Source organism: Protopterus annectens, chromosome 1.part0 (genome assembly GCF_019279795.1).
Source record: "Protopterus annectens isolate FY-2018-M chromosome 1.part0, PAN1.0, whole genome shotgun sequence".
NCBI lineage: Eukaryota > Metazoa > Chordata > Ceratodontiformes > Protopteridae > Protopterus > Protopterus annectens.
Window position 1 is genome coordinate 1,860,245,397 of NC_056725.1, and position 25,665 is coordinate 1,860,271,061.

At 36.0% G+C, this 25,665-nt stretch overlaps 1 protein-coding gene across 1 annotated transcript in view; it reads right to left on the minus strand.

Annotated features, from left to right (window-relative positions):
• EGFLAM (EGF like, fibronectin type III and laminin G domains) overlaps nt 1-25,665 on the minus strand; it is a 1,039,379-nt gene that overhangs the window by 366,333 nt on the left and 647,381 nt on the right. Inside the window, exon 9 of the mRNA XM_044069897.1 lies at nt 11,950-12,130. Within this exon, the coding sequence (XP_043925832.1) occupies nt 11,950-12,130 (181 nt within the window). The remainder of the gene's footprint in view (nt 1-11,949; nt 12,131-25,665) is intronic.

Genomic DNA, 25,665 nt, shown 5'->3' on the forward strand with positions numbered 1-25,665 from the left:
TTGTACTATATAAACATATGCAGGCTCAATCCACTGTACAGCTGCAGTGGTCCTGCTGCCTACTCATTGATTCAATCCTATATTTCCCTAGTTTATTGGCTTTGCTACACCATTTTACCTGCACACTTCTTTGCAAACTGCCCCAACAGTTGTAATAGCTACAATGTGTTGTGCTGGGTTACACTGGACGTTTATTAATCTATTTGCCATTTATTTATTTAGCATTGACTTACATTTCAGTACTTTCCCATTGCCCAAGCTGTTTTAGAATATGGCACCATGACCAATGTACTTACCTGGTAGACAAAAGCATGCATAAATAAACAAATAATTATGTTATTAAATAGGCAAACATATGAGCAAATAAATGTGAGAAAGTAACAGGACAAGTGCAAAACTGAAAAGACATTTTATAAGAAAATCTTTTTACATATATATTAAGCAGAAAACCAAAAGAAAAAAATATATGTTTAGTAATGACAGGTATGTAGAGTATGAGTTTTAGAAAGTTGATTGGACATGGAATGAAAGTGTACTTATTTCTGCTTTGCACTAAATAAAAAAATGATAAAAAAAATAAAAATAAAATAAAAAAAAATAAATAAATAAAATAAGTAAGAAAGTAAGGTAATAACTAAAACCAAAGCACCAGGTAGAGTGAGGATCGCACCAATTCACACATGGGAATGAATGCCTTCAATGTATTTCTACAACTGAAGTCATTGGAAGTTGATAACCATCCAAGGCAAGGAAAGCAGTGCAGACACCAGTGATTGTTCTTTTAACAAAGAAACTGGTGTGATATCAGAATGGGGGAAATGAATGGATGTGGAATGCTGTTCAGGATATCCACATTCCGCCCCCACCCCCAGTCAAAGAAACCATTGTGAAAAACTTTTCAAAAGCAAACTTCACGTTACTTAAGACCAAGCTGGAAAGTTTCAAAGCCCCCATGCTAAACGATATTGCTGTCCAAGCTGCAAAATCCTTTACAAATGCACTCTACGGGCACCTACATGAATGCATGGACTGTGATATCCCAAGCAAAATCAAGACTCACTCCTCCAAGAAAAAGGAACCAGTCTGGTGGACCCCGGACATAAACAAGCTACACAATAGAAGGAGGAAACTAGTACAGAAAAGAGTAAAATCCCAAGAAGGGAAGACACCCCTAATCAGCATTAGCAGGAAACTACGATCCCTCATAAAATCATCCAAGGCTAGCTTTGAAAGAAAAATTGCCAAGGACTCCAAAGATAACCACAAGGCATTCTTTAGCTATGTCAAGAATCTAAGTGGCAATTCTCAGATCTGCTTGAAGTTAGTGCAGAATGGCACAAAATACACTGATCCGACCTATATCACCAACATTGTGGCAGACAGGTTCAGTGCAAACTTCACCCCCCTCTCACCCCCAAAAGAGCTCATGACCATACCAGAAAAATGTAGTGCCTCTGAAATCACAGACATTCAGGTTAAAACAGCCCTCTCCATAGCCAAAAACACAGCATCAATGGGACCAGACGGTGTCCCAAGCTGTGTCCTACATGAGCTCAAAGATGAACTAACCCCCTCACCTAAACACACTGTTCAAACTCAGCCTGTCCATAGGCTGCATGCCCATAGAGTGGCACACAGCAACGGTTATTCTGCTCCACAATGGTGGAGCCACAACAGACCCTGGGAACTATCGCCCTATAAGCCTGACTAGCTTGGTCTGCAAGGCTATGGAGCGCATCATCATGGATCTCATTAACAGAGACATTGGGAGCCTCCAAACCCTGGAATCTACCCAGTTCTGCTTTGTTAAGGGCAGTTCATGCCTCCTAAACCTGGTGGACTTTTTTGAGACAGTTACCAAGGCTATAGACAAGGGAAAGGTGGTCCACACAGCCTACCTAGACCTCGTAAAGGCCTTCGACACTATTCCCCATTGAGGTATTATAGACAAGCTCACCAGCTTGAATATAAATCCCTACATCACGAGATGGGTTGCCAACTGGCTCATGGACAGATCCCACATGGTAAGAGTTGCGAGAGCTAGATCTGACTCTAAAACGGTTACAAGTGGCATTCCCCAGGGCTCAGTCCTAGGACCACTCCTGTTCAGCATATACTTCTCAGAGGTACAAGCTAGTACAGGAGGACTATGGCTGACCAAGTTCGCAGACGACTGCAAACTAGGGGCTATAATTGACTCTCCGGCTGGCACTGACACCCTCCAAAAGGGTCTCACTGAGATAGATACCTGGTGTCAAAACCATGGCCTCAAGCTTCTATGTGGCCCACCTAATCACAAAAGGGTTCGCATCCAGATCAAAAGAGGTCATTGTGCCCCTTAACGCATCACTCATCAGACCCATCATAGAGTACAACACCCCATTTGGGATGTACCATACAAGACACCTGCAACAGCTGGGAAGACCACAGAAGTACCAGCTTGACTGAAGAAACACCAGCTGTACTCGGTTGCATACCGCCTACTCGGAGGTGATTTCTGCCTGACATACAAGGCCATGTTCAGCCCAGAACTGATGGACATGCTCCACCTAAAGAAAACCATATCCCCTCAAGCCACATGCTCTAGGGATCTAAACCTCGCCACAACAATAAATAAGGCATGCTGGAGGGATAGATTCCTGTCCCAGAGACTTCACATGCTCTGGAACAAGATTCCAATCTACATTAGGCAGAGCTCCTTGCTAACCCTCTAAAAGAGAAACCTTGACAAGTGGATGGGAAACAAAAAGTATACCCTGCGGATCACTTCAATCACTCTGCTGGAATGAGGCACAGGGAACTAATCTAAGGGGGCGGCATAAACCAACACATTCCGGCTAGGCTTATAAATGCCTTCGGGCACATAGCCTAGTACCTACCTATGAACCTATAAATAGAGACAGAAAACTGCTGCCAAATTAGTATGAATTTGGTTTTATATGAGGAAAATGGAAGAATTTCTGAAACAATGCTGATTACCTTGTCCTTGTCACCACAAGAAACATAACATGCTGGAAGGATAGATTCCTGTCCCAGAGACTTCCCATACTCTGGAATAAACTACCTATCTATATCAAACAAAGCTCCTCATTAGCACTCTTCAAGAAAAATCTTGATGATTGGATGGGAAATAGGAAATTCACCCTGGGGATCACCTCTGTGGCTCTGCTCGACAGTGACTCAGGAAAATAATTTTCTTGGGTGGCAAAAGCCAGGGTACCTTTTTGGTTGGGCTTGTATAGGCCCCAGGGCTGATAGCCTAGTACCTACCTATGAACCTATGAACCTATTATATGGGACCAGCAGGGTGTGGTAACCAAGACAATGAAAAGGCCAAGACAAGGTCAATCTTCTACAACCTGGTGATCAAAGCAGGTGTAAATTATTGAGACGTGATATACAGATCATATCTAGGCTTTAACAGGACTTGTGACATGACACCACGTAACTTTGTCTGACAAATTACAAAGCTAAGCATTATGTCTGTGGCAGTAGCATGTGTAAAACCCTAATTACCCAACAGAATGCAATGAAAGTAAACAACAAGTCCTCTCTAAAGTTAGAACAGTTACTAACAGGACACAAAAAGAAACATTGAGAGCATTCCTCAATAATGTCTTTACAAGATGACATTTAAATGGGACTGTATAGAACTATATCTATCTCTAATCAGATAACTAACCTTTGGAGAGCTAGTGATGCATAATGGCAGTGAAAATAATAAAGGACGAGAAAGGGACAAGTACCGCATGGAAGCAGAAATACTTAAAGCAACAGCAACAACAAATAAACATGAGTAAAAGTGAGTATGAGAGAAAATGAGTGATCTGATTAAGAAAGGTAGGAATGCAAAGTGAGTTGTTGGAAAGCAAAGGTAGTGACCCTAGGGCACACACAAACAAACACGCACACACACGCACACACACGCACACACGCACACACACACACACACACACACACACACACACACACACACACACACACACACACACACACACACACACACACACACACACACACACACACACACACACACACACACACACACACCTACCTGCTACCTGTCTGGCTATATTAAACCAGTACAAAAAACTCTAGCTAGAGAAAAGAGGACTGTAGCTGAATAATGTGGGACCCAAATGGTGGAAGTAACAATCTTGACACATTTTCATCTCTAATGTGGTACTAAGAAATATCCATTCACTTCATTTGTAGGTAGTCAGCTGTTTATTTGTCCCATGATTATGCTTAAGTGTTATTTGAAAAGTGCTAGATGAGATTGGGGATATGTGTTTGGAGTATCAAAGAAGGACAGATATTTGGTAGTGTTTGGGGCTTGAATGTGTACTGTTGGACATTGGTTTCTTTGATAAATCGATGTTATGGAAAGGAAATTCATGTCTTTTCCTACTGTTGTACAATCATTTCCAATGTATTTAGAAGGGTGTAGAAACACAGACTCCAAAATGAGGGGTATAAATGTTTTCTTTCTTTTATGTAAAAGGTGTTTTCTTTGTTGTTTTGATGGGTTAAAAGAATATGATTAAATGTGATGCTTTTTGTTGCGACTGCTGGTATATGTGTTGCTTGTTGGCTTTATTGCTATAATTCATATATGTATGTATGGATATACATATATGCATACTGGTCAGCACAAATGTATTAAGATCATATTTAAAAAAATGTAACTTATTTTCTTAAACATATACTAAGGGTCCTCAACTTCAGCCCACCATTTAGAAACAGCCACCGACTAAACAATATTTTAACATCATCAGAAAAGCAAGCAAGATGATAGCACTGGAATAACTAACACTTAAAAGTAAAGGAAACAGACCTGCATGTTAATTTACAATGGTTTTAATTCCTAATACAACATTAGACTTTTGGAGTGCATGCAGCAGTGTCAGTGGTGCAACAGGTAGCACACATGCCTTTGGTGCAGAAGGCTGTGGGTTCTATTCCCCCATTGGGTAGATGGATTGTTGACACTGCAGTGCAGCATAAAAGGGATGCCGAGTTTGAGGTGGATGTAAAGGATACCACTGCACCTATCAAAAAGGGTAGCGATCCTTTATTTTATTCTGTTTACTCTCTCTCTCTCTTTATATATATATATATATATATATATATATATATATATATATATATATATATATATGTATCTTTACATTATTTACACCTTATATACTTATACCATGCCAAATTCTCATTCACATCTAACTTTTTAAATATTTTTGTACATCATACCTTATTAAACATATTTTTTCATTCTTGCTATCCAAATATTGTAAATTACAGAAAACAAAATCCTATTTTTTTGCAACATATTGTCTATTTTCCACCCCATAATATCCATATAATATTATATTTATATTTAAATCCTTCACCCTTTTTATACCATTTAAAGAACCTACTTTAAAAAGTTCTCTCCATAGCATTTTAACTCTGACAAAAACTTAACAAATGGTCATAAACTACCAGCTCTTTGCAATATAAGCACAATCTTTGAGAAATTATTTCACTTTAATGGCAATTTGTTTAGATCTACTCTCCACAAAAATCCTGACTTTCTATTGAATTCTTAAATCTATTATTTTTAGCCTTAACTGCATTAAAATATTCTAATTTAATCCCTCCCAATGTTACACAACACATTTATTCAATATATCCCTAAACAACAAATTTCTATTATTATTATTATTAACATTATTAACATCTAGATCCCATTCCCTTATTTTTTATATTCAATGATGTCCATATTCTCCTCTTTCCTTTTCATTTGATCTTTACATCTCCATTTACTATTTTTGATTTACCTTATTGTCATCTTTTGATATTGCAAAAAACACGGGATTTATCAAACTGAAACACCCTTTATCTTTATCTGTATATAAACTATCTCTTTTTATAAGATTTAACCTATAACCCCAAAACAGATGAAAACAGCTCCTATTAACCCATTTTCCTTTTATCTGAAATCGTATATATTCTAGTTATCCTATTTTACTCGTAATAACTGAATTAATCAAATAAATTTTCTTTTTATATGATAAGCTAAAAATCTTCCATATATTTCAATCATTTGATTTTATTTTTCCCATTGTAAAGCTGCTGCTTTTTTTATCAAATGTGATCCCTAATAAATTCACCTAATTTTTTGAATACACAATACCTTCTATATTTTCTATATCTCCCACCCCTTTACTTTTATCTTCAATTAATTCTAAACTCGCATCTTTAAGATATGGATGCACACACTTTAATATCCTCTCTATACACATTTTATTCTTTCTTGTAACAATTATATAACTTGCATATGATAAAATATGAAATCATAATCTTATTTCTCATATAATATACTCCTTCACTCATATCTCTTAACATTCAACATCCTACTGCATTCATAGCTAATGAAAAATGTATTCCATCTGTGGGACAACTTTGCCTTAATCCTGTTTTCATAACTATAGTAGATGTAAACTAACCATTCACTAAAACCTTAATTCTTTCTTTGATATACACAGACTGTAACACTTTTAAATGTTATCTTTTAATACATATGCCTTTAATATATACCATAACCTCTTATGACCAACATAGTCAAATGCCTTTCTTACATCCCCCACTGCTATTCTTACCTTACCTCAGTACATCATAATTACATCTCCCTTTAACCCCCAAAATATCTTCTACTAAAAATCTCTTGCAATGTCATTAAATCTAACTGTAACACTTTTATATATACATTATAATCCATGTTCATAAATACCTTTTAATCCATGTTAATAAACATAATAGATCTCCAATTATCCATTTCATACTTTTCTCCTTTTTTTCATATAATCTTAATAGCACTGTCACATACATCCTGTTAAACCAAACCCATCCATTCATTGAAGTCATTTACTAATATTTATTTCTGCCAATCTTTAAGTGCTTTAAATACATCATATCCAATACCATCAATACCAGAAAGCAAATCTACTTTCACCTTACTAAAAGATAAACTTAATAACTAATTTTTTTATTAAACATTTATATAACCCTATCAGAAAACCTAACACCTCATCTAATACTCCCACAGTAACTTACCTTTTAATGCATCTTTTTGACAAATTTTTCAACAATGCACATTATCTCTTTTTGATTATGCTTAATATTCCACCTCAACTGCACCTTGCTATCTTTCATTATACCTACATCTCCTTTAACAATGTTATCCAGAAAAGTGAAACCTCTTCCTTTCAAAAAAAACTTTTGCATAATAATTTTCAATTCTCTTATTTACTTCAAACATTTTTTTTCAACTGTAATAAAAAAATCATAACTTCTCACCAAATTACTCAATATATTGGAATGTAATTTATAATAATCTTCTCTATCATTCAGTATTTTTCTTAACTCCAAATCTAAAAAAAGTTTTTATATTTCTTTTGAATAAAACCCACTACTATGACCAGGATGAATAAAATTCCTTCAAAATTTCTTCATTTAACTATAATCATTCTTAACTGATTCACTTTCATTTTTAATACATTTTGATTGATAAACATACAATCTAATATCTTAATCTCTTTACCCTTAATTATTGCATCCCTTTATTATCACATTATTTTTTGAATATGAAACTCTATTTCACGTAACTCCACCTTCTTTCACACTAACATTCTCAGGAAAAAATATTTCAGTTCTCCAATCCCCTTTTTTCATAAATCCAGAAATTTTGGATTATGTTTTTGCCTTACCACATTCATGACATCTCTCATTTTTTAACATATATCCCCTATTTTGTCTTACTTTTCCTTAAAATACAGTTTTAAACCCTCAAACATTAATTCACTTTCTTTCACATTAGTATAAGCATAAACACGTATTAGTCTATATACAGCTAAACCCCATCTCACATCCACTACTGTTATTATACTGGATTTTGCAATGCAAAAATCCAAAAGTTTTATTTCTTCTTTAAACAAAAACACAGCCACTGAATGCCTAGCTTTTCCTAAATTCCAAATAACATTCCCATTCCGTAGTTTATCAGCCTGTATTCTGTCTTTTCATGAAATAAATCTAGTATCTTGTAAACAAATCACCTGAACTTCACACTTCTAACACCACCATAAAATATAAATTCCAATTCTATTTACCCAACTATTTACATTTACAGAAACAAATTTTAAATTATTATTTTCTTTCTTTAAGTTTAGGTGAAAATGTTTAAACCTTCTTTTTCTCACTCTTACACCTATAGATTTTTTTCTTAAATCCTGAAAATGTTTTCTTCCACTTCAGACCTTTCAATCTCTACATCCTCATATACACTTCTTATTTCATCATCACCATGAATTTCAGTTGCATCATCACCTATATTGTTTTTCTAAATTATCAGTTTCATTTATTTCTTCCTCATCCTTGTCTTCATTTTGTTGAACACTAAATATTTTCTTTATTATCAAACTCTATTTATGTTACTACTGCTTTATTTTCAACCTAAATTTGTAATAAACTCTTGCCTTACTACTTTTATTACAATCAAACCAAAAACGCTGTTCTTATTGAAAATTCTACATATTTTCTTGCACTTACTCATCATACAGCCATTCTGTCCATACTGATTATGCCTTATTTTGTCATAGTCATTAATAAGATGTATAAAGCCCTGCAAAATAGCATATCTAAGGCTGTCTAATATATTTTACATTTCCTCTGTTGCCAGCAACAAAAATAACAACAGGAACATGATTTACAGCATCCTTCTCATTTTTTAATGAAACATCCACTTCCCACCCCCATTTTGCAACCTCATTCTTCTCTTTCTTTAACAATATTTGAAACTGAATAACACATTTTTGCAAAATATTCTTTCATATCTTTTATTTCAACTTTGTCATTTCTAAATTGAACCACAACCTTTTTTAGCCTATTTCCTCAACCAGAGAAAATAAAATTATTCCAATGAAAATTATTATTTTTTCTAGACAAAAAAAGAAACCTTTGTTCAGTAATTCACCATTCTCAAATGTCACATCAAAAAAATGTTATTTATCCAAATTAATTAAAGACCTTATATTTTTCTGCAGTGAAAACAAGAGGTAATATTAAATTTTCCCACACATAATACCTATTAACAGTCTTTTCTTTTTTACTCCTAATTCTGACTGTATGTCTTTTTTAACAATCACAGTACCCTTTTTGTTTTATTACACTTGCCACTTCTGCATAAGATTTTTTATGTAAGTATTTTTCTTGAAAAACTTCACTGCCAATACCCTCCACCAAATACTTTTTTCTGTCAACTTTGACCATGATACTTCTGACTCATTTTCCTGTTCATGGAAAACCAGCTGATAATTTGAAAGTCCTCCCTTTGATAACTCAACAACTTCAAGTTCTTTAAATGGATCCAGTTCAAATTCAGCTATTTTCTGACTGATTAGTTGTACACTCCACAGACTTAGCATAACTTTCTGCTCCCTCTTTCCAAAAAAAAAAAAACTACTTGATATTCAGCATCTGTAGAGACATCTCCTCCTTCTTGCTCATCTCTTTTCCATTGTACACAGATGCTCTTTACTCTCCACCATCTTCCTGCATCCTCCAGCTTTCTCCATGCCACGGACAAAGACAGGAAGTGTGCAAATGATCACACTCACAGCAGAAGTCACCCTATGGCAACCTCAGAGAGAAGAGGTCCTTTATCTGTATATAAAAATAACTCTTATTTAAAAAATATTTACATATTTATAACTATTTATATATGTACAAATAAACATACAAATCTGTTTACACATATACATAATTTCTTTTGCAATCATGCTAAATTTTCATCCTATTAGACCTCAACTCCTTTTTCCATAACTGCCATCTGAGTTTACTTTATATTGTTGCTGAAATCCATTTACCATTAAACATAATTTAATTTATTCTTTCATCCCATTAAACCCATTTAACATAAAATTACTTTTTTCTACTTTTTTAACATATTCTTTTTTCTGTTCTTATACCTATGTTTAATCACATCCATGTTTATTTTATTCACTTCTTTTATATTTTCAAAAAAATCTTCTTTACGTAGTTTTCCCCATATCTTTTTTATTGTTTTACAGTTTATTCTTCTTGACAATGTAAACAATATTATTTTCTTTTTTATTTGGCATGTTTCCATTTACTGGCAATTTATCTATTACCAGTCTCCACAAACAAATCTTGACATTCAACTTTCTGATTACACCATTTATTTCTTAGTTTTATAGGTTTAATTTTTCATCTTTCTCTTGGTTTTATATAGTAAAGTTTTATCAATATATTCATATACCATACTTTTCTATATTTTTCTATATCATCAATTTTTATTTTCCAGAAAAATATTTTTTCTTGGTAACATTTTATTTCTTCATTTATACACTTCTCATTTACTCTTTTTTACCATACCTCAAAATTTCCACATCTAGAGTATAACCTTTCCTTCCTTGCATCATTGTCTGCCATTTTTCACAGCAGCACTATGAGCCAGAAGGGTGGGTGTTGTGAAATGCAATGAGTAAATGGTGATTTTTGTTTGTATTTGTAGATGTAAATTTAGCCTATCTTGAATGTTGATACTAAGAGATATGACACAACACCATCATTGCAACTGAGAATAGTATTGATGATGAACTAAAGTGAGTTGATGAGGAATGCATTCAATTAAGGTTATTGAGTAGATTGTGCTGGAATGGTTAACTACATTAGGTGGATATGAAGGAGCATATCACTTTGTTTTTTTGCCTTTTTCTTTTTTAATTTCCATCTAGCCCCCCAGCAGTTTTGCTGCCAGCTAAAATGCTTCAATAAAACTGTCAGGCTAATGATGTGATACTGTTAGTAGAATTTCTAAAGGATGTCATACGTTGCAATCATTACCACTGGCTCCTCTTTTAAATGTTGTAATAAATGAATTTCTAGAATGTGTCATCTGAGAGTGGGATGACAGTAGAGCTGAAGTACATCACTCAGCAGAGGTTAAACCTGAGCTAAACTTGCTGTTGGAGAATTCCATATTTAAGGCAGGGATCAGCAGACCCTTTATGCTGAGTGCATTTTTGCACAGTAGGACAGTGTCATAGAACAACTGATATATTGCTACCATGACCATGCAAGGCAACACAGATAATAATAATAACTCAGTAACTTTTTATACCTAACCACATTCTAAAATTAAAAACGGTTTGATTTTTTTTCTTCCTGGGCAGGGAATTTTCAATAATTTGCATACAAACCTTTATTCGGTTTTAATGATATATATGGATTCAGGGAGATCATTAAATAGGAAAAAAACACATAACATGTCAAAACTGGAAATAAGCAGATTGAAATATATCTGTAAGCATGGAAGACTCATGGGATAGAAATATATTTTCTTTCCATAGCACTGTACAGTCACAATGTAGAGACGTCAAGGAAGCTGAGTTTTACTACTTATTTTGATTTTAAATACCAGAGCACACCTTTCTTTAGGATAAACTGATTGTCTTTATTTAGTTACATTACAGCAATAAGCAAATCCAAGACCAACAGAAATAAAACATAAGCTGCTTACAAACATATATATTAGTCTTACAGTATTAGAACTAATGCAGAACACTTGTTAGTTCAATAATTAGTGCCATTTTAGAGAGTCACTAACATTTCAACATCCATTTTCTATTTATTCAGAAATATTAGTAATCACATGCATGGTATAATGTGTATTTTAGTGAGTTTTTCATAGCAGCAATTAAAATGTAGTCATAGTGCTTAGTATAACTGTAAAACATTTGCTGCCTGCTATAAACACAGCTTGGTGGAAATATTGGTAATACATCCTTAATGTTACATTCTTATAATTTCAGAAATTTCCAGAGGAATTCACCTGTTTGTCATAATTCACAGAAAGCTTGCATTAGATACTTGGAAGACAGACATTACCTTTCTGGCAGTGTTTGCCATCGAAACCTAGTGGGCAGTCACACTCATACATGTCTCGCTTGGGCCTGCAGCTACCTCCATTAGCACATGGATTGTACACACATGGGTGAACAGCATTCTCCACATTTACCCCAAGAATGAAGTCCTGACTGAAGTCAATTTTCCGGTCATTAAGGATGATCTTGGGAAGGAAAAAAGGAAAATAATAAGGTCAGTTAAGAAAGCAAGATATGAATGAGTTACCTAATGCAGAGGTGAACTGCTGCATGTTATGACACTGTTCTGCTTAGTACATAGTAAACTAACAATGAGCGCAGATTCCAGCCACTGCAACATGTAACTGTAAAGCAGAGGTGTTTGCTGAGTAGATGGACTTCTACATTCACCCTGTGCTACAAAAGTGAATTCTTACTCTTTCCTGTATAACGTCAGAAGCATGCTTTCCGGAGCACAATTATTATGGATAACATGTCCCTTTGGGAGGATGGCATTCCTTTATAGGTATGTGGCTCATCAGACCTTTGCTACTGATGCGCTATCGCATAAAAATTCCAAGGCAAGAGCTAGCTTTTTTTTTTTTTCAGTATGTTTTCCCATCAACAAAACTGTCTGCAAACACTGTTTACAAATAACTTGATAAAGTATCATCACACATTGAGATAACAATGGAAGTGCTACACAGTCCGTCTTAGTGTGCAAGTAGTTCTCCCTACCCTTGTTCCTCCACTACTTCTGTTTCTCCAAAGTGTGTCTGGAACCCCTCTGACCACCTCTCATTATGAATTCTAGAAGCCTATCACCTGCAATATTTCCATACGTCAGCCTTGAATCATCCTGTTTCCAGCTCACATTTACATCTCTGGCTCCCTGCTCTGATCTTTATCTCCATTCAGTTTGCCTGTATTTTGAGAATGAGATGCCCATCTGTGTGTGTGTGTGTGTGTGTGTGTGTGTGTGTGTGTGTGTGTGTGTGTATATATATATATATATATATATATATATATATATGGGTCTACTGCTTTTCATCGAATATCACGTATTTGAAAAAGAGCAGCAGGCTGCTCAGTTACGTGAGTGCAATTATTCAAAAGTGCACTTTCGCGAACTCAGCTTCTACGAACACAGTGGAGGACAGCAGGAAAACATGCTATGTACTCCTGTCCTCCACTGTGGTGCGGTAGTCACGGACCTTAGGGTTAGAGCACAGGTCATGGTAAGGGGCTAGCCCTACTAGCTATCACCTTACCATGACCCGCACCCTAACCCTAAGGTCTGTGACTACCGCACCACAGTGGAGGACAGGCTATCCTCCACTGTTGTGCGGTAGTCATGGACCTTAGGGTTAGGGCATGGATCATGGTAAGGGGATAGCCCTACTAGCTATCCCCTTACCATGACTTGCGCCCTAACCCTAAGGTCCGTGACTACTGCACTACATGGCAGTACGTAGCCCGTTCGCTGAAGCGGGTTTTGCGAAAGTGCACTTTCTATTAAGTGCACTTTTGCGTAACCCAGGGTCTACTGCGTGATTTCGAAGAAGTGTATTTTCAAACTTATACAGTAAACCCATAGATATATATATATATATAGATATATATATATATATATATATATATATATATATATATATATATATATATCCACATACAGATATAGGTATATAGATATAGGTATAGATATCTAAATGCCTTTCTTATCTGTCTTGCATTGTGCATGCAGAAAACTAGTCTAAGGCATTTGCCATTGTCCAGAGTGGGTGCTACTTATCTTTTACTTTACATTTGTTTATTGGTTTACTACCATTGATCACATGTGACCATTTGCAGGTATGGCCCAGATTAGGCATAGATCTAAAAAAGTGATAAAATGCTTAAAGAGTTCAATGAGTGATCCCTACTGACCAGGACTATGTAAACACATAAGTGACATAAATGAAATGCAAGTTAATGTTGAAATGCCAAGAAAATCATAAGAACGTGGTATTATGATAAGTAAATGGGCGTAGGAGAAGCAACAGAAGATTTTCTTTGTCAAGAAAAGGATAATAATATTCTACCAAAAATCCCTACCTGGAGTTGTGCAGTGTACCTTACCAGTCAGATAATTTCTTTACTTTACTTTCATTTTGTTTATACATGTTTTTGAATTCCCCTTCTTGTTATTTTAACTACCACTAACACCTCCTGTGACTTCTGTGTTCATACTGTACTGAGATCCCTGTGTTAAACTAGTAACTTCTGAATTTTACAGTGCTGGTAGAGAATGAAGCAGATATGCAAAGTGATTAATTTTCTCTGCTACAAAAGGACACAAGGAACTACTATTGAAGCATTAGAAAATTAATTTTGTGCTGCAGTGTATTATACAGTCTTTATTCCTCCCTCTTTCCTCTTTTTTTCTTTTTTATTTCTTGATAAATTGTTTTGTTTCTACCACAGTATGCCTCTTTTCAATTTATTACATTCATTTGACAAAAAAATGGAAATTTATGCAACTCACCTCTTCTATATTTGTATATTTGCTCAGTGTTTAACTTGCATGTATCATTGTCATTCAGTTAATGTACTGTTCAACACAGAAACACAGCAACTCATATTTAAACATTGGTACTATATTTTAATGCAACTGTATCATACTTATTCTGTTGCTGATTTTTTTAACACACAGGCACAACAAATGCAAACGATCAGATTTCAAACTAAAAGAAAATAAATGTACTCTCACTCCTATAAATATAATTGGTTTTAGTGACTTATTATACTAACAGTAGTAGTAGTAATAATAATAATTATAATGATAACAACTATAGCAGCATATTATTATTGTTTATTCTTAACAAACATTGCATCACTATGCTTTGTAAACATGGCACAATGGTCTAAGCTGTAACATTCATGCATTAGGCTGAAACATCAGCTGCTTAATATTTGGGGGGGAAGTTCAACACAAACAGAGCAGTGTCCAAAGTGAAATAGTGTGGTGTATAGTAATACTTAGGAAGGGGGTGATTCAGAGATACATGTAGAGTGACTGTACTAGTGAGAAAATAGCATGATAAGCACTGTATGCAAATGAAGACATAATAACATACCAGTAAGTGCCAGCATGGCAGCAAAAACCATTATATATGCAAATGATGATATAAAATATGGCAGCACAATTCAGAAACATAATATTTGTACAATGAATTTGGGTGATCAGCTCATCTAACCACCATAATTTCTCAGTGAACAGATGTATCGCTTGTTATGATGTCAGCAGTAGTTTCTACTTTAGCTGGTCAGCATCTGTTGTCCTAGGAGCTAGTGCTGACAGTGTTATGTACTACAGCGCTCAACATCACAGAAGAGTCAGTCAGTGGTTGATGTACTATTACCTTCACTTGGGAATCACTTCACCACCACTGTGTGGAGTAAAACATGCTCATATGTATAGTAAACATGTGCTGCCTTCACTTGGGTTTAAGGGGCATGTATGGACTGCCTATCTCAGTGGACACAGAGGTTTATGCAGCATAAACTATCCTTGCTACAGAGAATGTTCAGTGTCAGACAGGGGATGTGTTAGGAGTTGTTCAGCCCTCGGCATTGTGAATCCAACACCACTTTCTTGATGTGATGCTGATGCATGTGGCTTGGCATATTTGATTTCCATAAACAGAAGAGGAGACACCCACCACTAACTGGGTATTCTACAACACAGCCTGTTTCCTGAGGTCCTGGGGACACTGACTGTACAGACATTGCTATCAAGGTCTACTCCATATGGCATCCAGTATAGCAACCAGAAGGGCTTCTACTCCATTAAGTGCCAGGTAGTGTGGAGTGCATAGGCCATTATATACAATGTGTCTGTTCACCATCCAGGCAGTTCCCATGACTAAATCATCTGGCACAAATGATACCTTTGCCATAATTTTGTAAGGGGTGACTTTCTACAGGATCATATAGTTGGTAGTGCATATATTGCTTCTCGCAGGAGCCAGGAAGGGCCAGTCCCATAAACACAAGTAGCAGACCACTCATAATGATGTTTATTGTTGTGTATTTCATGTGATGCTGGATATGCCTTAAATGTGTAGTTTGTGATCTCCATCTTCATACTGTGTGTGGTAGAGATCACAATGAACATCGCATTGAAATGTGTATGGACTACTGAAGACCTAGTCCTGCTGCCTGGATATGTATGATGGCACACTGCAGTATGCACCACAAACCTGCAGCAAGATACTTGTGAAATGAGCTAACATGGTACTATGAAAACTATTACAACAAGGGAAGGACCTAAGACTGTCTGACATACTTGTGGCAGCACTGTCAGTGGAGCCAGGTGCACAGTCACTGGAGGTGCTAGCTGCAGCATGTCCTCATGTAAGGAAGGGGCAGGCACTGTACAGTAAAGAAGAAGCAAATGGTTCACAACTATGAGCAATGACAAAAAAAAAAACATAGGGAAAAAATGGTGCACACATTGACACACCCAAGCTATGCATTAGTCAAAGGGGGTTGAGGGCACATTTAACATCATTTGCACAGGTAGGGGTACAGTGAGAGGAGATAGCAAACAAAGCTTAGGCGAAGGAGTCATGGGTGGTATCTGCTGTAATCATGCACATGGCTAGAAGTTGTGTGGTGCCAGGGATGGGTGGAGCTTCAAGCAGTGGGACACTGCCTGAATGGACTATGATGCTTTGCAGTGTCAGATCTAAATGCATCTGGTCCAAGGGACAACATAGGACACTTCTGGCACATGTAGAAATGTTGCCATGGTCCCTGCAGTGGTGTTCTGGCAGAATGATGGTATCCATTACACTGTTTCAGCATGGGTCAGTGTTAATCAGGGGAGTGGGAATAGTGTCAAACTGCATTATTCTGATTGGACTGCCCAGTGTGCTGAGCACACAGTGAAGGCAACCGATCACTGGCCACAGCCATGACAGCCTCCACAGTCAGATATGGAGACCTTACTGGAGTCAGAAATGCACTAACCCCATCCAGAAGAGTATCCATAACACTGAATAAAGGACACTGTGTGTTCATTTTGGGAATGTTGTGTGCCATCTGCGTTAGCCTGTTTACTTGCATGATGGTTAGTTCTCTGCAGGAGTAACATGCAAACCCTAGGGATGCTATGTAGACCATCTCTGTCCTGAACAGGCATGTCTGCTCCAGGTCCCTATATATGGTGGCACTCTCTTAGCAATGCAGAATGTTCTGCAGTCCATGCAGTGTTTAAAGGTCTTTGCACAGACCTTGCAACACATTGAGCAGCTCTGACATGGTGTGATTTGTATAGGTCTATGCCTGGATCACAGACCTACATATTTACTGATTGATGTCAAGGGAAACACCCAGACTGGGAAATGTTCAGGAGTCATGGCTGTGACAGCCATCTACATGCCTCTTCCTAATGATGTGTGTGTGTGTGTGTGTGTGTGTGTGTGTGTGTGTGTGTGTGTGTGTGTGTGTGTGTGTGTGTGTGTGTGTGTGTGAGTGACCTTCAGGGTATCTGTCCAATGCTGCTATTGGTGGTACTGACTGCGTATCAGGAATGAAAATGAAATGGACAGGATGACCTTCACTAAACACAGGTGATGATGAAAGTTTAATCTGGACCTCTGTTGTGTATGAGGCTAGTGTGCCACACACTGTTAGCATTCCTGACAATTCCACTGTAATTCTGGACTGTGTCTGGTGCATGGTGTCATCATTGTTAGCCATTAGAGACCCGCTGACATTAGACATGTGCCAAATTGTTTTACTAGATCCCCTTCCTGAGGAACCTGTGAGTCCATGCAGATAGCATACCATTGGTAAAGCTGGAACATATTTGTCACTCTCACCACCAGGAAGCACAAAGACTGCTACATGCCAACCATATACAGATACTATATGGCTATATACTTACTTTGTGGTGCAGGTTATATCCACTGCAGTCATAATCTCCACAGTGGACATAAATTCAGATGTGCTTGAATGAGTAAACCAGGGAGAGATGTGTCAGTGTCATGCAGAAATGGCATGTGCCAGTACTCCCCTAGGATGTCCCTGACAGACACTCAGACAATCATAGCTTGTGGCATAGGTTGTCTCTACTGCAGCCCTGATGTCCCTGGGTAACATAATCTCAGACTGGCATGTCTGAGTAAACCAAGCAGAGGTGCCAGGCAAAGTAATACAGGAATGGCATGTGCCAGTGCTCACCTGGTGCATTGGTGCATCCCTTGCTGACACTCAGGTTGTCATCACCATCCCAACTCTTACATTCAACCCAAGTAGGGGTACTTTCACTGTCACCACTGAGGACTAGCAGGAATTCCTCAGTGTCTTGGAGATGCTGCTGCTGTGTTTTGTGGTCCAGCGTTAATGGTCAATATGTCCCCAGCTGTTTCCTCACCTTTAATCTTGACATGTAGGAACATAGCTATGATCTGATGACATACCTGTACTATCATCCTACTATGGTTCCCACCACACTGATATCTTGTACCATTCCCTGCCAGAGTTAGTCATGGAAGGCCTTTTATGTTTTAACTTTATCAAAGATATGCCTACCCTGAGTGCTTAGGACCTGCAGTAGCACCTCATTCTCTTGTGTGGTGAACTTATCCAACTGTTGCTGTTTTTTTTTTCGGCCTCTTGATAAGTCAGGCACAACTATAAGTGCACATGTGGATCAGTGTAGATTTGCAAGGCAATCCAAGTGAGAAAAGACTTAACTCCTCATTGTTCCCAGCACCCTTGTAGTCATTACAGACCTGTGTGCTACTATAAGGTACCTTTTTTGGCAGAGTGCCATAGAATGGTAGCTGTGAGCATGTTGTCTATGTGTGCTGTGTCTTGTCCATGTCAAAAACAGAATTTATCCTCAAGGGACTGGAGGCCCAGCATCCCATGTAGGCTGTTATGTTGCCTGTGTACACATGCAAAAGTGTATAGATATTTATACAACAGGTTTGAGAAGATCCTGCCTATTATTCCGGTGCCCTAGTTGCTGCCATCCCTCACAGGACTGTAATTTATCATACCTGTCTCCTGTGCCCTAACTGGATGAACCCTCCCACACAATTCCCCCACAGGACTGTAACCTGTACTACCTATTCCCTATGTCATGGCAGGATGATCCTCCCCCACAGAATTGCACACTTTTCTGCCTGCTTCATGTGTCTTGTCAGTTTGAGCTCTACCACCTGTCACACCTCTCTCATGGCCTGTGCAATGTGCAATGTTACCACACACACACACACACACACACACACACACACACACACACACACACACACACACACACACACACACACGCACATGCAAACTGCTGTGTGACAGTGCTGTTGCCATGCCCCCCACCCAAGTAGTAACTGCAGTCCTGTGATTTTTCTGCATACAATAACAATAGACAAAGTGTTTTAGTAAATGGATGATTGAGTTAAACTGCACATAAGAAATGGTATAAGACAGAGATATCCAATGAGTTGTATATTATTTGGTTTAGTTGTGAATCTGAGGTAAACTTTAAAATGAAAGATGTGGGCAATATAATGACTGAAGGAATACAAATTCCAGTGTTGTTGACTTATGTGGATGATATTAAAGTAATGGTAAAAAATAAAGTTTGAATAAAAGAAGTAATATATTTATACGAATGTTTAAAAGCAATAGTCAAAAATTTAAATAAAGAAAAAATAAAATGATTTGGTGATGCAGTAAAAATTGGAGTTATATATTTTACAATGAATGAAGTTTCATGCTAGGTATAAAATTTGGAAGCAAGAATGTAAGTAGAGTCCAATGGGAAAAAAATAATAGAAGAATTAAAGTGGAAATTTGTGCTTTTGGAAAACATATTATCATTTAGAAAAAAAGGTTTATTTAATAAATTATATTTAAATTGGAAAAATAGCATATTTAGCAAGAGTATTTATGATGCCAACAACATATGACAAATAATTACTACAGGTGATTTTTTTTCATTCATATGAGGTTTGAGATTGAATCCAGTAAAAAGAGGAGTTTTGTATTTGAATAAAGAAGAAGGAAGTTTAGGGCCAATAAACCCAGTTTTTTGTAAAAATTTAAATGTTTAATAAAATGTAAAATTAAATTTAATAAATTGGATAAAAGAGAAAAAATAAGAGGTTAGCGGTAACGTTCAAATGCAAATATGAAAGATTTTGGAATATGATGAAAATATGTAAAAAAAGAAAAATGAAGAAATGAAATACTAACAAGAAAGATTTTTTATGGAAGATAAAGACTGAGGAAATTGAAAAAGAGAGAAGATTATGATATAAAAATATAATGATACATTATTATTATTATTATTATGTTAACCCAGATTACTATTATTATGTTAACTGTTAACCCAGAAAATCATAAAGCTATGAAAGTAAGAAATGAGTGGTATAATAAAAAGTGGAATGTCAAGATTTTGTATGGAGACTGGCAATAAATAAATAAACAGTAAAATGGAATATGCCAAATAAAAAGGTGAAATAATATGACTCTATTGTGGAAAAGAAGAAACTACACAGCATGCTTTTGGAAATGTAAACAAGCATTTAAACAGTGTGAAAGGTTATTTGAAGAATTTTTTGAAGATCTAAAGGAGGTAGATAACATAAATATGGATATGACTGAGTATCAGTATTACAGGAATAGAAGTAAGGAATATGTTAAAAGAATAGACAAAACTATGTTTTATGTTGTATGGATTATTTAGGATGAAAGGATAATTAAAATTATGTTTAATTGAAAATTGATACTAGCAACAATATCACAGAAAATTAGATGGTGTTTGTGGAAAAAGGAGTGGGGGTCTAATAAAGACAATGAAGACAGAAGTTAAAGTAATAAAGGAAAGTAAGATAATTATGATAGTGTGACGCCTGTGCACTGGCCCAGCAATCAAGGAGCCTCAATCCTCACCACTAACACCAGTGAGGGGCGTCCATACAGGGAAAGGATAATAAATACACACACAGTAAAGTACAATTTCCCTTAAGAGCACACAGAGATCACAGTCAGTCTGGGGCTGGTTTCTCCCTTTCTCTCCAGGTCCCTAATAAGACTCCCCACTGGCACAGCTATATGGTCCAGATCTCAGCCTAGTGGGCAAGCTAAAACTTCTAGCACCCTTTCTGTCCAACCAGTGCTTTGTGTCCCTGCCCAAGTAGCTGACACACACACACACACACACACACACACACACACACACACACACACACACACACACACACACACACACACACACACACACACACACACACACACACACACACACTTTGAGATAAGAGTTATATACAACTACAGAAACAATCCTGGGGAAGGCTGGCACAGGTTCTCCAGCTATGCCCCTTTTACCCAGACTATACGGTAGTACCAGTTGCCACCACCCACTAATATTTATCAGCTACTAAATAGGCCCTTAACAAAGGGTGTCCAATTATTACTGTGCAATATTATTATCCAAATGGTAAATGCAACTGAACAATCAAGGCTTATTGTAGTGGTTTGGCCAGTATCACTATATACATGCAATGTACTCTAGAGCTTAAATTAACTCTACATAAAACAGCCACAGTTGAAAGGTTTAAAAATATTTAATAATAAATAATAAAAACACAAGACAATAATTATTACTACACAGTGCTAGACAAGAGTTCAGAGATCACAGAGAAATACTTAAAATAATACAGTAGAAATGTTCTGACATCAATACAGAGAAGACTAATCTAATCTTTGTATTTCCTAGCTATTTGTAAGAGAAAACACAGTTTTAAAATAAACATATATAGAACACAGGCAGAGTACTGGTGAGTTGGATGTTCTCAAGACAAATGCTAAAATGCTCTCATTCTTTCTGTCCTTAAATTGATAACACACTACCACTGTTTCATTCCAGATTACATAATTTCTTTCTGGTTCCCAGGCTAACAGAAACTCAGAGGTTAATAGCCCTTTTGATCTTGCAGTTGGTCAGGAAGCCAGAGCAATAAAATAAATTATACATACAAATTCTAACAATTAACTCTGGTCTCAAAACAATAGCCAGAATGCCTCCCTCTAGACATCTCGGCTCTGAGGTTTAGATCAAATAATTTCACAATGCTTGACTTATCAGCTTTCTTACAGCAGACTGCACTGTTGTTAAATTGTTTTCAGTTCAACATCCAATGCAGTCTTTTCACATTTAAGAGAACAAGCTTGTGGCTTACATTAATATTTACAAATGACAGAATTATCTACAAAATTCCATTTAGCTAGGCTGGCAGCCTTCACCTATCTTCACAGATAAGTAACAAAAAACAAAGCTGTCACCACACTCTGTGAACAGTCAGGTCCAAGGACAAAGCAGAATCCAATAAAAATATAAAAACCAGAAGGACCCAAATGAAGAGGCTGTAGTTTCCAGTTTAAAAACACAGTTTTAATCCAAGAAAGGAAGCACAAGCACTTTCGTAGGTACAAATCCCACTTCTTCAGATGCTAACAACTGTTCAAACAAGAATGGTTTAAATACATATACAGAAACACCTGAAGTAATTAAGTAGTGACATCACCTTAAAGCTACACTCATATTAAAATGTTCAAAACAAAGATATTATACATCTAACCGCCTATATTTAACTACACATTTAAATACAGTACTTACATTTTAAAAATATGTAAAAAATATATAAAACATTGCAATACATTACAAAATATGTATAAGTATTTACTATATATACCTATTGCACATATTTTCACCTAGTAAATGGTCTTTTCTTTAATAAAGGCTTTAGGGAAACATATTCATTCATTCCAAAATCAGCACTGGCTCTCAACCTTACTATCCATTCTGATTCTATGTTTTCTGTGACATTTCGTATGTTACCACCCCTAATATTCTCATATGCCCTACTAATAACTAAAAACTTAAATGTGTGTTCAAAATCAGTTTCATTCACATGTTTAGCTAAAGCACTTAAATTATCCTTCTTATTAATGTGGTAAAGATGCTCCTTAATTCTATCTTTTAAGCACCTATCAATTTTCCCTACATAAAACTTTTTACATTTTAAACAAAGTGCTAAATAAACCACATGTTTAGTTTCACAGGTAGCATACAGATGAAAATGATATATTCTATGATAGTAGGGGTGTGTCAACTGTGCACATGTATCTATAAATTTGCAGAATGAACAATGTCCACATGGTCTAGTACCAACTCTTATTGGGGTTCCAACACTGTGTTTAGGATAACATAGTCTCCTTTTCAGGGACAGATTATTCTTAAATACAAATTTTGGTTCCACGTCTATCATCTCCTTAACCTGTTTGGTTAGAATTCCTCAGTATTTCCTTACAATATCCATATACATGCCTACATTTATAGAATATTCTAAAGGTATTCTCAGTTTAGTAACACTTTCCTTATTGTTCAGACATTCTTTTCTGTTCTCAGAAAAGTAAGGTTTAGCATTAGACTGTCTTAATTTTACAACCTGCTGAATATCATTATCCAAGAATGATTCAGTGTACCCTCTGGCCATCAAATCATTTATAACTACTTCAGTTCATTTATGAAAATCATCACGCATATTTAGCCTAGAGGCTCTATAAACTTGGTTTTTAATCACATTTTAAAAATGTGCGGTGGATGCATACTGTTCTTAGACAGAAGATGATTAACATGACAAACGTTTTTATACTGTTTGGTATATATTTCTCTACCGTTCTCGACTACTATTGACACATCTAAGAAGTTAATATTACTTTCTGAATGTACTGTTGTAAACTTCAAGTAAGAAGTACTGTTGTTGATGCACCCCTCAAATCTCTGTAGCTCTTTATAAGTGCAACCCCATAGCATAAAAAGATCATCTACAAACCTTCTCATAAACAATATTTTTTCTTTAAATGGCCCCTGTAACATAAATTCTGTTTCCCATATAACCATTACTGCATTGGCATAGCTATTGGCACTTGAAGTGCCCATAGCTACACCATTGCATTGCCAAAACACATCCTTATCAAAAATAGACATTGTTGTATAGAACCAACTTAGTTAGCTCTACTAACAAAAGTATGTCTTTCTTCAGTACTAGAGTACTCCTTGATGAATCTCTCTAAACTTTTTAAACCTGACTCATTAGGTATCACTGTGAAAAGGGACACAGCATCCATTGTCACTAATATAAATGTCTCATCCTTATTTCTATTCTTCATGTAGACATATAAATCCTTTAAAAAATGCTCTGTATCTCTCAGAATCTGATCAGCATTGACCTTAGATGTTTCTCTCTATATATGGAGATCGTTTCCGTACACCATCTCCTCCCTGACACTATTTGCCTCAAAAGTGGATTAATTTTATCTTTATGTAACTTCGGTAATTCCTGTATAACAGGAATTACAGGATAAAGAATGACAAAATAGTCAAACAATTCCTTAGTTATATATTCATTTCTCATAAGCTGACATAAATGCTGTTTAACATATTCAGTCATGTTTGTAATATCTAAAATGCTTATTTTCTTATAAAAGCCCTCAGTCTCTAACATATCAAGCATTTTATATTTGTATCCATCTGCATCCAAGATCACTATTGGCCCACCTTTGTCAGCTGGATGTATAATTATATCTGTGTTCTCTTGCAACTTTCTTAAGGCATTCTGCTCATCCTTAGTTAAATTGAAAGTATGTCTTTTATATTTGCATTTTTTATCATCTAGTATTTCCAATTTATAAACTTCATCAACACATATACTTTTAAAGGCATTTATCAAAGGATTTGTCATCGGAAAAATGTACTTGGTTTCCTAAACATATCTGCTTGTTTATTCATGCCCTTAAACATCATTTTTAAAGTTAAATTTCTAGCAAATAATTTAATGTCAAAAATAACTTTAGTATAATCAGAATACCTACTAGGTATAAATGATAGTCCTTTCTGCAAAACATTAAGTTCATGTCTGGGAAAACAAAGCTGGATAAGTTCCAGATTATTTTCTCATCTGTTGAAAAGCCTTCTTTATATTGCCCGAACCTGCTCATTCCTCCTCGAATTTTCTTTTCTGTCTGCTTCAACTCCTTTCCCTTGTAAACTCGCTGTTTCTTGTGCCTGGTCACAAACCTGCTTGTGACCAGGCACAAGAAACAGTGAGTTCAGAAGCTTTATTGTCTGTACTAGATGCAACAGTCCCTTTAGGCTTGCACAAACTCTCCTTTCCACTGCTGGCGAAGATGCAGCAACAACTCAATTCCTTTACAAGGGAAACATGCTTTTGAACACACATTTAAGTTTTTAGGTATTAGTAGGGCATATGAGAATATTAGGGATGGTGACATATGAAATGTCACAGAAAACGTAGAAGCAGAATGGATAGTAAGGTTGAGAGCCAGTGCTGACTTTGGAATGAATGAATATGTTCCCCTCAAGCCTTTATTAAAGAAAAGACTTTTTACTTCGTGAAAATATGTGCAATAGGTATATATAGTAAATAATTATACATATTTTATAGAGTATGTACTGCAATGTTTTATATATTTTTTACATATTTTTAAAATGTAAGTACTGTATTTAAATGTGTAGTTAAATATAGGTGGGTAGATATATAATATCTTGGTTTTGAACATTTTAATGTGAGTGTAGCTTTAAGGTGATGTCACTGCTTAATTACTTCAGGTGTTTCTGTATATGTATTTAAACCATTCTTGTTTGAACAGTTGTTAGCAT